This window comes from Odontesthes bonariensis, chromosome 21 (assembly GCF_027942865.1).
Source record: "Odontesthes bonariensis isolate fOdoBon6 chromosome 21, fOdoBon6.hap1, whole genome shotgun sequence".
Lineage (NCBI taxonomy): Eukaryota > Metazoa > Chordata > Actinopteri > Atheriniformes > Atherinopsidae > Odontesthes > Odontesthes bonariensis.
This window is the reverse complement of record NC_134526.1, coordinates 9,699,644-9,710,983: the sequence shown is the minus strand read 5'-3', so window position 1 is coordinate 9,710,983 and position 11,340 is coordinate 9,699,644. Positions and strand designations below refer to the sequence as shown.

General features: G+C 41.4%; 1 protein-coding gene across 2 annotated transcripts; it reads left to right on the top strand.

The window, feature by feature from the left end:
- The first annotated feature begins 681 nt into the window (after positions 1 to 681).
- On the top strand, positions 682 to 9,832 carry stard3 (StAR related lipid transfer domain containing 3). 2 transcript variants are annotated; one of them, XM_075454087.1, is made up of 15 exons: positions 682 to 915; positions 2,636 to 2,874; positions 2,954 to 3,031; positions 3,249 to 3,326; positions 3,426 to 3,479; positions 3,812 to 3,929; positions 4,012 to 4,113; positions 4,200 to 4,255; positions 4,359 to 4,451; positions 5,646 to 5,708; positions 7,206 to 7,301; positions 7,389 to 7,468; positions 7,605 to 7,709; positions 7,848 to 7,941; positions 8,053 to 9,832. In XM_075454087.1, exons 2-15 carry the CDS (start codon positions 2,662 to 2,664, stop codon positions 8,179 to 8,181), a joined length of 1,359 nt encoding a protein of 452 aa, XP_075310202.1. In that variant the 5' UTR covers positions 682 to 915; positions 2,636 to 2,661; the 3' UTR covers positions 8,182 to 9,832. The 2 variants fall into 2 exon arrangements, with proteins under 2 accessions (XP_075310202.1, XP_075310203.1); XM_075454088.1 differs by having other exon boundaries at positions 689 to 734.
- Positions 9,833 to 11,340: the final 1,508 nt, after the last annotated feature.

The window sequence follows — 11,340 nt, the reverse complement described above, 5'->3', positions numbered from 1 at the left end:
AAATGTACATATTGCACATCATGGGGAAATCTATTACATAATATACTTTGTGGTTTGACGTTTTAGCCAACGCACGAAACCGGAAGTAGGCTACAGATTCTCCTCTTGCATTACTTGACAGAGATGGCGGGGGTCACTTTTTTCTTTTTCGGGAGGTGGGGAGCTAATATTTATTCTGTCATCAAGATTCACAACATCTTTGCCTTGAATGAAAGATGTATTTCGAAAGTTCTTACCAGTTGTTAAAATATCATCAGCTGCTGTATCTGCTTTCTTTGTTTTTTGGTTTGGTTAGCATGCTTTATTTTATGTATATGGTTTTATCTTGGCTCAGAGTTGAGTTGTTTCTGTTCTGTTCTAGTTTTATTTGTTCATTTTGTTTTACCCGAAGCCCTAAAACAATAGTTGCTTCCACTAGATGGCAGTGAATATCGATGAATACACAATGAATATCAGCTATGCTAATATTAGCATGTATATACACACATATATTAGCATATCTTTATTAAGTTTATTATGCTAAGGACAATAAGAGCATGAAATTTGGGATATTCTTTCAAAATTAAAGCCACATAGCTAAAAGATAAATAAATAAATTAAAAAAGACAACGCAGATTTATGTCACGTGACTCGCTGCCTGTCAAAGTTGTGTAGTGATACATCTCACTGTAATACTTCTTCTTTGTATGGTCAGTCCGAATCGCTTGCTAGTCGATAATGTTGCGGTAACTTAAGTGAGTTTAAAGGTTCCATTTTATTCTGTGAAGTAATTTGAATGGGATTTAAGTCTAAATTGTCTCTCGTGTTCGATAACATTAGCCCCTGTCGCTGTCCACTTCAAGTATGAGGAGTGTATTTCGCATTTGATAATGCTGTAGCAGTTAGCAAGTGAGACCAACTTGTTTGGAAAAGAAGGTAAGTTAGCTGGTGTGAGCTAACATCGATAGCTAACAACAGTGGTTACCAAATAATAATTGTGCTTGTTTAAAAGAGTCACATGAGTCTAACCTGTGATCTAGCTGTTTAGTATCTGTCTTGTGTATTTTTTTTTTTTTGCAGTAGGTGACAACGTTAGGCAAAGGTAGCCTGCTAAAAGATACAGTTCTCTTGTTGTTGTTGAGTTGTTTCCCAGCAGAAGAGACGAGGCGTGAGTCATGGGATCTCAAGTCAAGTGTGGTCGGAATTCTTTATCATGTAAACAATACAGCTCTCCTGGTTAGTAAATAAGACGTTAGACTGTTACAGAGATAATTGAAGCTTACTAAGCACTGACTGGTTGGGATTCAATGGCCTAACAATGAGACAATGGTCTAATCTAACTGATGGAAATGCAGGTTGTTTTCCTTCTGTTATTCTATCAAACTCTGATACTATTGCGCAATCATCCTTCAATAAATAAGTCCAGACAACAACATGCTCCCAGCATCTTGCATCTTTAAGATATTCAGCAGTGTGTAAAAGTCTTGAGCCACCTATTTGGTTTCCAAGAGGCCAAACTTTCGTTTTCTTTGAAAGTGAGCAAAAGTTCTTCAGACTTTCTGAAGTCTCTCAAAGCTTTCGTTTAAACATTGGCTGCTGGTTCACTAGTTATCAGTCCAGTCCTCATACCTGAATATTTTCAGAAGAATGTCGATAGCAGCCTGACACAAAGTCGAATACTTAGAATTTGTTACTATATCTATAGTTGCATCTACAAATATAACACAGTTCGAGAGACGTAAAATAGTAATAGCCTTTGCCCCAACAAGGTGATTCAAAAAGAGCTATAAAGCTGAAAACTTGGCACTGGACATGTGGAAGACAGAAGAAGAAGTGACAGGGCTATCTACAACAGATAGGTAATATCTGACTACATAAAACAAGGGGAAACAACCAGCAAAGACCTGATGCAGGACCTGAGAGATGCATCTGGCCTATTGGAAGGGTGGCTGTTAAGAAGCCGTTCTTAAGGAAGGGAAACCGGGAGAAAAGGCTGAGATGTGCCAAATGACACAAGAAGTGGTCTGAAAATCAGTGGCAACAGGTCTGATGGAGGGATGAATCCTCCCCAGAGTCCGGACCTCAACATTATTGAAGCAGTGTGGGATCATCTTGACAGAGAGCTGGACAAAACATCCAAAGAAGAGCTTTGGAAAGTCCTTCAAGAAGCCTGAAGACACTCAAATGGTGGTGGGCACCATCATTTGAGTGTTCATACTGTATTTTTGAGTGAGGCTCCTCAGGATAACCTTTCAGCTACAGTGACAGCAGGGGGTGTAGAAATAGTGTTCTCAATCATTTCTGTTGGTTTAGTCCAACTATTACATACAGAAGAATGGAAATAATTTTGGTCAACTGAATTAATATTTGCGATTCTACCTTGGTTTTAAAATGATGTTGCATTGAGGAAGGTAAGATGGCCATAAAGTTGTATCACTGGTGCCATTTGTGACTGACTGATTATCCCAATAATACAATGAAACTGTCTCAAGTTTTCTTGAGTTGGCTGTAAAATGTTTCATGTTTGCTGATTCTCAGCTCAAAAGTCTGAAGAGTTAAATGCCATACACGAGTAGTCTGTAATAAAAGTGTTTAATCTCTACTGGGGCACCACTGACTTGAGGTTTTATTAAAGGTGTAATGCGTGTTTTTTCAGGGGGAGTCTCCTGTCTCACAACAGGAATGCCGGGCGGAGAGTATGGGGAGCTCGGGGCCAGCCTCTCTGCCATCGCCTCCCTGAACGCCTCTTACTCCACATCGCTGTCGCTCCCTTCCCCATACCTGCTGGTTCCACCTGCAGAGCGCAAGGCCATCTCCGACGTCCGCCGCACCTTCTGTCTCTTTGTTACTTTCGACCTCCTCTTCATTTCACTTCTCTGGATTATAGAGCTGAATGTGAGTGAAGCCGTTTGACACCTGCTGCCCGTTGGTTTTGATACCTCAGAAATCATTTTGACTCTGCTCTGTTCTGCAGATCTCCAGCACAATCTGGGAGAGTTTAGAAAAAGAGGTCGTCCAGTACAACTTCAGGTCTTCCTTCTTTGACATAGTTGTAAGTGGCCTAATCCTGCTTGCTTCATTTCTACCTCATCATTTTTCTTTCAAAATTGTGGTTACATGCAATCTTGACCAAGTTTGGAGAGTGTTGATGTTTGAATAATGAGAGACAGATGGATCTCTGTATATTTAACCAAGAGGGGACAGTGTTTGCCTTTCATGACCTTTAATCCCTGATGTCACGTTCCCTACCTGCTTTCTCCTCATCTCAGCTCCTCGCCGTGTTTCGTTTCCTGTGTCTCCAAGTGGGCTATGCAGCTTTTCGCTTGAGACATTGGTGGGTTATAGCGGTGAGTCAGCTCAGTCCCACTAAAACACTCACTCATCATATCATGTAAAATCTCATTTTCATTGTTGGACTTGAGTCAGAGCTCAAATCTTCTTTGCAGACTACCACTCTAGTGACCAGCGTCTTCCTCGTTGTGAAGGTCATCGTGTCTAATGTAAGCATCGCCCCTTTTTCCATCTGACACGTTCACACAAGAGTGCATTTAGAGTGGTGCAAGTAAATCAGCAGAAACCACTTCAACTTTTCACTTCTGCTTTCTGCCAGGGATCTTCTGCCTCTGCCGAGAACTGTTTTTATGATTTTACTGTTTTATCCAGCGTAACTCAAACAAAGGTTTCTATTTGCATTGCCTCGGTTTTGCATCAAGTCCTTTTGTCAGCTCTAAAATAATAAAATAAACCTTTTTATATTCAGCAATAAGGAAACAAACATCTGTTTCGGGAGCTGTAAAAGTAACCCTTTCTCATTGTTTCTGTCTCTGCACAGCTTTTGTCCCAGAATGCCTTTGGCTATGTTTTACCCATCACCTCGTTTGTGGTGGCTTGGTTGGAGACTTGGTTTCTTGACTTCAAGGTTCTCACTCAGGAAGCTGACGATGAAAGAGGTGAGATAGAAGTGTGAAGTTCAAGCAGGGCTTAGTAAAGTAGAAAGACTCTTTCTTAGCCGTTCTCCTTCTCTGTCCTCAGCTTACCTAGCGGCCGTGAACGCAGCCTGCGAACGAGCCCCCATGATCTACCCCCGCGCCGTTTCGGATGGACAGTTTTACTCTCCACCTGAATCTGTCGAAGGTGATGATCTGTGCCGATGAGTTCTTGTCAGTGTGTCTCTCTTTGGAGCTTCAAGCTGAGGTTTGCGCCTGAATTTGTGTCTGCAGGCTCGGAGGAAGATCTGGATGAGGAGGGTCTTGGGCGCAGAGCTGTCACCGCTCAGGTACCTGCGTCAGCCTTTATCATCAACCCTCGTGGCAGCTCTTCACTCGATGATTTCCTGCTCTTCTTTGCTTAATTTTCTCCTCCTCTCACGCTTGCTGTAGGAGAAGGAGTTTGTCAGACAGGGTCGGGAGGCCATGTTGGTGGTAGAGCAGATCCTCACCCAGGAGGAAAACTGGAAGTTTGAGAAAAACAATGTACGTATACGACTTCGGTGTCGCTGCATGAGGGTGCTCTGTGTTTCAGCAAAAATGAGTGAATATATACGGGCTGAGGGTATAAAAGCTCAGGACGTAAGCTCTCAAATGGCTTTGATTTTATGTTTAATCAGAGGAGAAAAATAGAGGTTTAAAGCTGCCGTCGGCAGGTTTTCAAAATTCCGAGTCTAAAGTCGGAAAATTCGAACTGATACAACTTTCAGGTCCCTCCCCCTCTGTGGACGAGGTTGTGCACGTGAGTTCACACAAGCTGGGGGCAGACTCACGCTCAGCATGCAAGACGTGGTTGGTGACTGTTCTGCTCAGATAATAGATCAATAATAAACCTAACGTGATTGGTTAAAAACAGCCGGGAGCGCTCGATTTTTGCAAGCATGATTACAGGCTTCAGAGGAAGCTACAGAATTCAGGATTTTTCCTAAACAGCCTATTTAATATTCTCCTTTCAGAATCCCATGACAGTTCAAGCTAATATGACTAAAAAAAAAGTTGCCGACGGCAGCTTTAAGTGAAGAAGTTTTCCAGTTTTAGGAGGATAAATAACACTTGGAATGCTTTAAGGGCTCGTCGGGTATTAATGAGTGACTCAACCGTGACATGTGACCACATATTTTACATTACTCTCGACTGAGTTTTGTATTTGTCGTCACCAAGTTGTTCATTAAACCCAAATCCTCCAACGTTGTGTGTTTTTTTTGCTTAAAGCCTTTTGAAAATCTAAAATCAGTGTTGGTTCTGGCCCGGCTGGTACTGATACTGATGGTAAAATACAGGTGGACAAGGAGGACATGTTGGTTTATCCCCTGAAAAATTCCCGTATTAGGATTTGTCCTGGTTGACATTCATGAAACATATCAAACGGTCAGTGGTGAAAAAATCTCTTCCTCAATGGATCGATCATAACTCTTTTTGGTAAAGTCTTTTCTGAAGCCATATAGATCCAGTTCAGTCGCTTTTTAAACTGGGAGCAAAACTCCGCTCCCTTCATGCAGCATTTTTCTTTGCTTGGGTGACTTCCCTTTACATGAAGCTCATTTCTTTTCACAATGTAAATAAATTCTTCAGATAGAAACACAGCTATGTGTTTAAATGTATTACACAGGAATTTCCCCACATTAAATTGAATTGAAAGCTAAAGCTTCCTGACACTAATGGTGTTTCATGCCATGACAGGACATGGGAGACTCTGTCTACACTCTGGAGATTCCATACCATGGAAAGACTTTCATTCTCAAGGTACAGTAAATGTGAAACCACATTTCTTGAAATAATCATACCGCAGTGATGCAAGGAAATCGTGTTTGAACTCATGACAGTGCATTTTTTTTTACCACGGAAATTTCCCATTTTCACCATGGACGCTTTCTTGCTGGTTACCAGCAGGTTTAGTCTGAACTCGGCAGATCGGTCTTATTTTTAACCTTCTGCTGACGCTGCATTACGTGTGTTGGCAGCTGATCGGCCTCTATGTATTTCAACAACCTCTAGAGGGTTTAGTGAAGTAATCGAGACAAATGGGCAGTGAAATTAGATCAGATATGACCCAGTGTTTCTGGTTCTGTCTGGATCGTTTCAGAGAACCTTGAAAAATGTCATAAAGGATTTTTTTCAGTGGCTGTAAATTCCTGCATAGACATTCAGAGAAAGTATCTACAGGAACCAGCATGACTGAAATTACTTGGAGGTGCTCTATTCTTCAAGGGCGTATGACTGTATCTTGTAGATTTATTGCTTTAACTGATAAACGCAGCCAGCACACAAGGCGTATAGCTTCAGATCTTATTCGCCCAGACAAGCCTCTGCTCTGTTTAAAAGGCTGGTGTGTAGATAATATAGAAATTAGCATCCACATGAGCTCATTTCCATTGAACTAACATCAACTAAACCTTTTGGCTTCAAGTCGGAATAAAGACCAACGTGCCTTTCCACAGTGAGCTGTGAAAGCAATCTTATCAGAGCCCTTTTTTTTTACATGGTGCACATGCTCATTTGCACTAAAAGGCTTCAACAGTGGGCACAAGCTACCCTTTCTTTATAGAAATATGTTTGCGGGCCGTAGGATTTATCTGTAATGCAGACGACAGCTCTGTCTGTATCACTGTCAAACTGCCTGGATTTCCCAACAGACTTTAGCTACTGAAGCATTATTTCGCAGCGCTTTGAGTCAACGGAACAGGAAACAAGTTTTGCTGAATGTCTGTTGTGATTTGATCCGAGCTACAGCCGCACCCCTTCTTCTCTGTCTAACAAAGATGGACGCTCAGACAGTACAACTGTCACAATCTGTACTGTATAATCTGTTGATCCAGGCCTTACCAAATACCTGACCTGATACATTGTTTGTATTTTGTTTCCATCCTCACAAACAGCCTCTTTTAAAAAAAAAAAAAGGGGAACAATCTCTGTTCTATCGTGTTTCTACGTAAGCTGAGCAACAAAATTTAAAGCTGCACTCATCATTGTAGTAGTCATGTTATCTGAAATATAGATCATGCTTTTGTCCAGGGGCCCCGAATGTCTTTGAGCTATTGACTCTTTGTTCATATGTGGAAGTAAATCACAGGATGGGATTTTCCAGCAGGACGATGATCATAAACAACCGTTTGAGAATATCTGTTTCCTTCACCTGGCCTTTTGAATTTCATAGTCCTTAATAAATGGTGAATCACACATATTTGTGTCCCTTTTCCCTCTTCTTCAATGCTTCTTTCTGGTCCTTTTTGATCGGTTCAGGCTTTAATGCAGTGTACTGCTGAGCTTGTGTATCAGGAAGTGATTTTGCAACCAGAGAAGATGGTTCAGTGGAACAAAACCATTTCTGCCTGCCAGGTGAAGGATCTTTTTGTCTTACTGAACATTTTCCACTGTGAAGATGTGAACAGTAAAGCCTAACACTGTCCCCTGCCTTCTCCTCAGATCCTTCAGAGGGTTGATGACAACACTCTGGTGTCATATGATGTCTCCTGTGGGGCAGCAGGGGGAGTTGTGTCTGCGAGGTACATCAGCACAGCAAGCATCTTGCATCAATATAAGACTTTTTCTCACAATTATCTTTTCGATCAATCTCCTCTTTATAGGGACTTCAAGTAAGACGAAGTGAATTGATTTTCTGATGGAGTTTTCTCCCCTCAGGGACTTTGTTAATGTTCGGAGAGTGGAGCGCAAACGAGACTGCTATCTGTCTGCTGGCATGGCAACCAACCACGACTCCAAGCCCCCGAGTGGCCGCTATGTCAGGTCAGACCATGCCTTGAGCCACACTGTCTCCAGCCCAATCAAATACAGGATCATTTTGTTAAAGTGAAGTTGTGTTGGTTGTCCTTCTTTAACTTCCTGTCTGTTTTTTTTGGGTTTTTTTGTCGTTGTTGGTATCAGGGGAGAAAATGGCCCAGGAGGATTTGTGGTTCTCAAATCCAGCAGTAACCCATCTGTCTGCACCTTTATCTGGGTGCTCAACACAGACTTAAAGGTAAACAAGTAGGAGCTCATTAGTCACAGAGCACAATCAGACAAAACATGAAAATAGTGAACAAATAGTTGAGTCGAAAACAATTAACACTCAGGTTTTCTGCCTTTTTAGGGTCGTCTGCCCCGCTACCTCATCCACCAGAGCCTGGCCGCCACCATGTTTGAATTCATGTCCCATTTACGACAACGTATCGTTGACCTGCGGCCTTCCCATCACTCCCACCTTCACCACCACATTTAAAGTGGGTTCGATGTCCTGGGAGGTGGAACCACTGTTTTTTTTTATCCCCCTGAAACGGGTGCAGCAGCTCCGCTGTAACCCTTCTGAGCCGAAGAGATGTGCTACTGTAAAGCGAAGAGACTGCGCTTCCAAGCTTAGAAAATGTGAGACGTTTATCCCATTTTGGCCTGATGAGATGAGGAATAATTTGATTTGCAAAGACTGAAAGACTGTCTTCCGTCTCATCCTTTATCATTTTTTTTAAGTGTGATCACCTGCAGATTTTTGTGTGGACCTGTAACTGTCTTGCTCGCTCTCGCCATGCAACAAGCGTCGAGGTACACTTTACTGAAACCAGAAGGCTTGGATCAGGACGGAAGTGGGAAAGTGTCAGACTCGACGCAGAAGAACTGTTGCAGTGGCACGACTGAAATGGCTGAGCCTTATCTTTCTTCACCGATTTACATCTTTCTCTCTTTTAATATTTTTGTCTACACCCTCCTAAATGTGTTACTCGGTTTTAACTTCCAGCACTTTGCAGCTGTATTCTCAGCCAAACACACAACCAAAAACGCTATTTTCACACAGCTTATTCCATTTAAATACACTGTGATAGTCAAGCGGGGCGCTCTGCTGTCTTCTCACCACTAGAGGGAGACACCACTGATCATCGCATTGAAAGACTCTTTTTTTTTAAAGTGCAAAAATCTGCCAGCTCTCATTTAACTATTACCAAGAAAAGTAATACAGTTTTTTTTTTATGTTTTGCACTTCGGGATCAGCCAGGAGTTTAATTGATAAATTAAAATGGTGATCATGAGAAATTAGAATGCTATAGATGTAAAACTAAAACTACTTTTTGTGCCAATAACCTCATGTGGCCTCATAATAAATTAATTGAAAGCATTGTCATTATTGAAAAAGAATTGATCACTCTGCTACTGAGCGTTCTTCAGGCCCTGAGGATAAAAATAAAGTTTGTGTCCATGTAGAAAAATCCCCTGCAGCCTAAGTGTCATATCTGTCTGCACATCAGTGTTATGATGTGCCTCAGAATATCATGGTTCATGGTTACATCAGTTATGAAATGTGGCTAAAAGCTGAGGTTTGGCCTTTGGTTCAAGTTGCCGAGTTGAACCAAAGACAGAGGGTGTGTTGTGCTTTTTCTATAGTGGGGCCCAAAACGGCTTCACTTATTCTCACTATAGGACCATTTTGTGGATTTAACTGGTATTTCCACATGGTCCTGAGGAGTTTTACTTCACTGTCTTTGTAAACTCTGAAAGCGTAGCTGATTTCTGCTCATGTCGTCTAAAACATATGTTTATAGTTATTAAATGGATCATTTTTCAGGATTGATTTTAGCTACAAAAAACAGAATGAAAAAAAAAATGGTGCCTTTATCACAGCAACGTTACTTGTCGGCCTTTTCTTTTGCGATGCGTTAATTTCATGCAGTTTGATCTATTTTTAGTATCTTTAACAAAGCTGTACTCAGTGCTTAAGGAGCCTGCTTTGAGCGTTTAACTTACTGTTATCTTCAAAGGTTTTGGAACTGATTTTGTCGGTCCTTTATTCATCAGACATGCTCATTTAAAGCCATCACAACTGACCAAGCATTTTTACTGAATCTTAACCAGTGTCTTATGTCTAATAAACAATAAACAAATGATATTGTTTCAGCTTCTTCTTAGCTCGCAGATAGTGCAGAAGTTTGGACAAAACTGTTGATAGCGTAGAGTAAAAAAGTTTTATTTCTTGTGAAGTAAATGATGACACATTTCTTCAGTGTTTGAAGCAAGATTACTGTTATTGCCTTCTTTTGCACTGTGAGCACAACAGAAATGGTCAGTACTCACTCGCTCCCTTTGGCAAATATATTGCTAACAGCTATTGTAAGCAGCTGAGAGTCTAAGTTCTCCTTTGTGGGATTTTCACCTTTAGTTGTTATTGTTAGTTCTTCAACATTCTTGAGCTATCTTGCATGCACTGATGTTTTTTTGGTCTGGCCTTGATGTTTTTGTCAGATAACTAGCAGAACATTCAGAATGTGCCGTTGGGGGTATGGAGAATGGATGGATGAGTTGTCATCGAAGCGTGCCTTGTCTTTGGGTGCCCATACTTTTGCAAGCTGCTCTTTTGTACTTTTTAATTGTTTAATTCTGAAATAATACACTAATCTCAATTAAAATGTAAATAAATAAATAGAACATGTGTGATCTTCATTCTTTTGTAAATCTTGTGCATCTCATGCTGACAGACTCCCAATTATAAAGTGTCAGTAGTTTGTACACGTGTACTTTTCTGCACTGCCTCATGAGGGTGTTTGTGTCATGAACATTAACATCCTGTGACTCGGACCTCATGCATTACAGCACTAACTGTTGCATAAAGGCCACAACTTAACTTTGCAGAATCAGGATGGAAGGTGGAGGCCTTCATCCTGCATGCCAGGCTGTCCCGTAATAACGCAACCTTAAGAGAGCTCAAATGCTCTCAGTCAACAATGGACACGAAGCTTCTTTAAACATTTCAAGCAGTCCATAGATTCTCATTTAAACACTTGGTTGTGTTTGAGTAATATCTGGAACTGCACACAATAGAGTTAATCCTTGAATCGATAGAGCCATGGTAGATTGGATACGGTATGTGTAATTGGGCCTACTGCTGCAGAGGAGATGCGTAGTCCTCAGGGCAAAACACAATGCTTTGGACAGAGGACGGAACAGCTCACATGATTGTGCTGTGACTGTCTTCTGAGACTATGGGTGTGCTGTGAATATCTATTTTTTCTTTTTTTTTTTTCATCAATGAGAACTCAAACGTCTGAGTGCTCTCATTGTCCTCCATGTAAGGCTGAGGAGAAGCACTAGTCCTTGGGCTGCCATCTGCCCGAGCGTCTCTGTTCAGACCGGCATTATCTGGTCAATAATCTACAGGAAAAGCCTCGACTGGACGAGGAGCTGTGGCGAGATCTTGGAAAATGGGAAGCTGAAAATTGGGTAGAGTTTGAGGATCGGACAACTTTATTTTGTAACTTCGTTTCACTTTCTGGTCGTTGTCATCTCTGAAAGTGAAGGCAGAGTCACAAGATTCTCTCAACTGGACCACATAGATGTTGTGACTTCTACCTTTTCTTACTTGAAATAGAGCCGCTTTGTAACAAATCCCTTCAGAGTA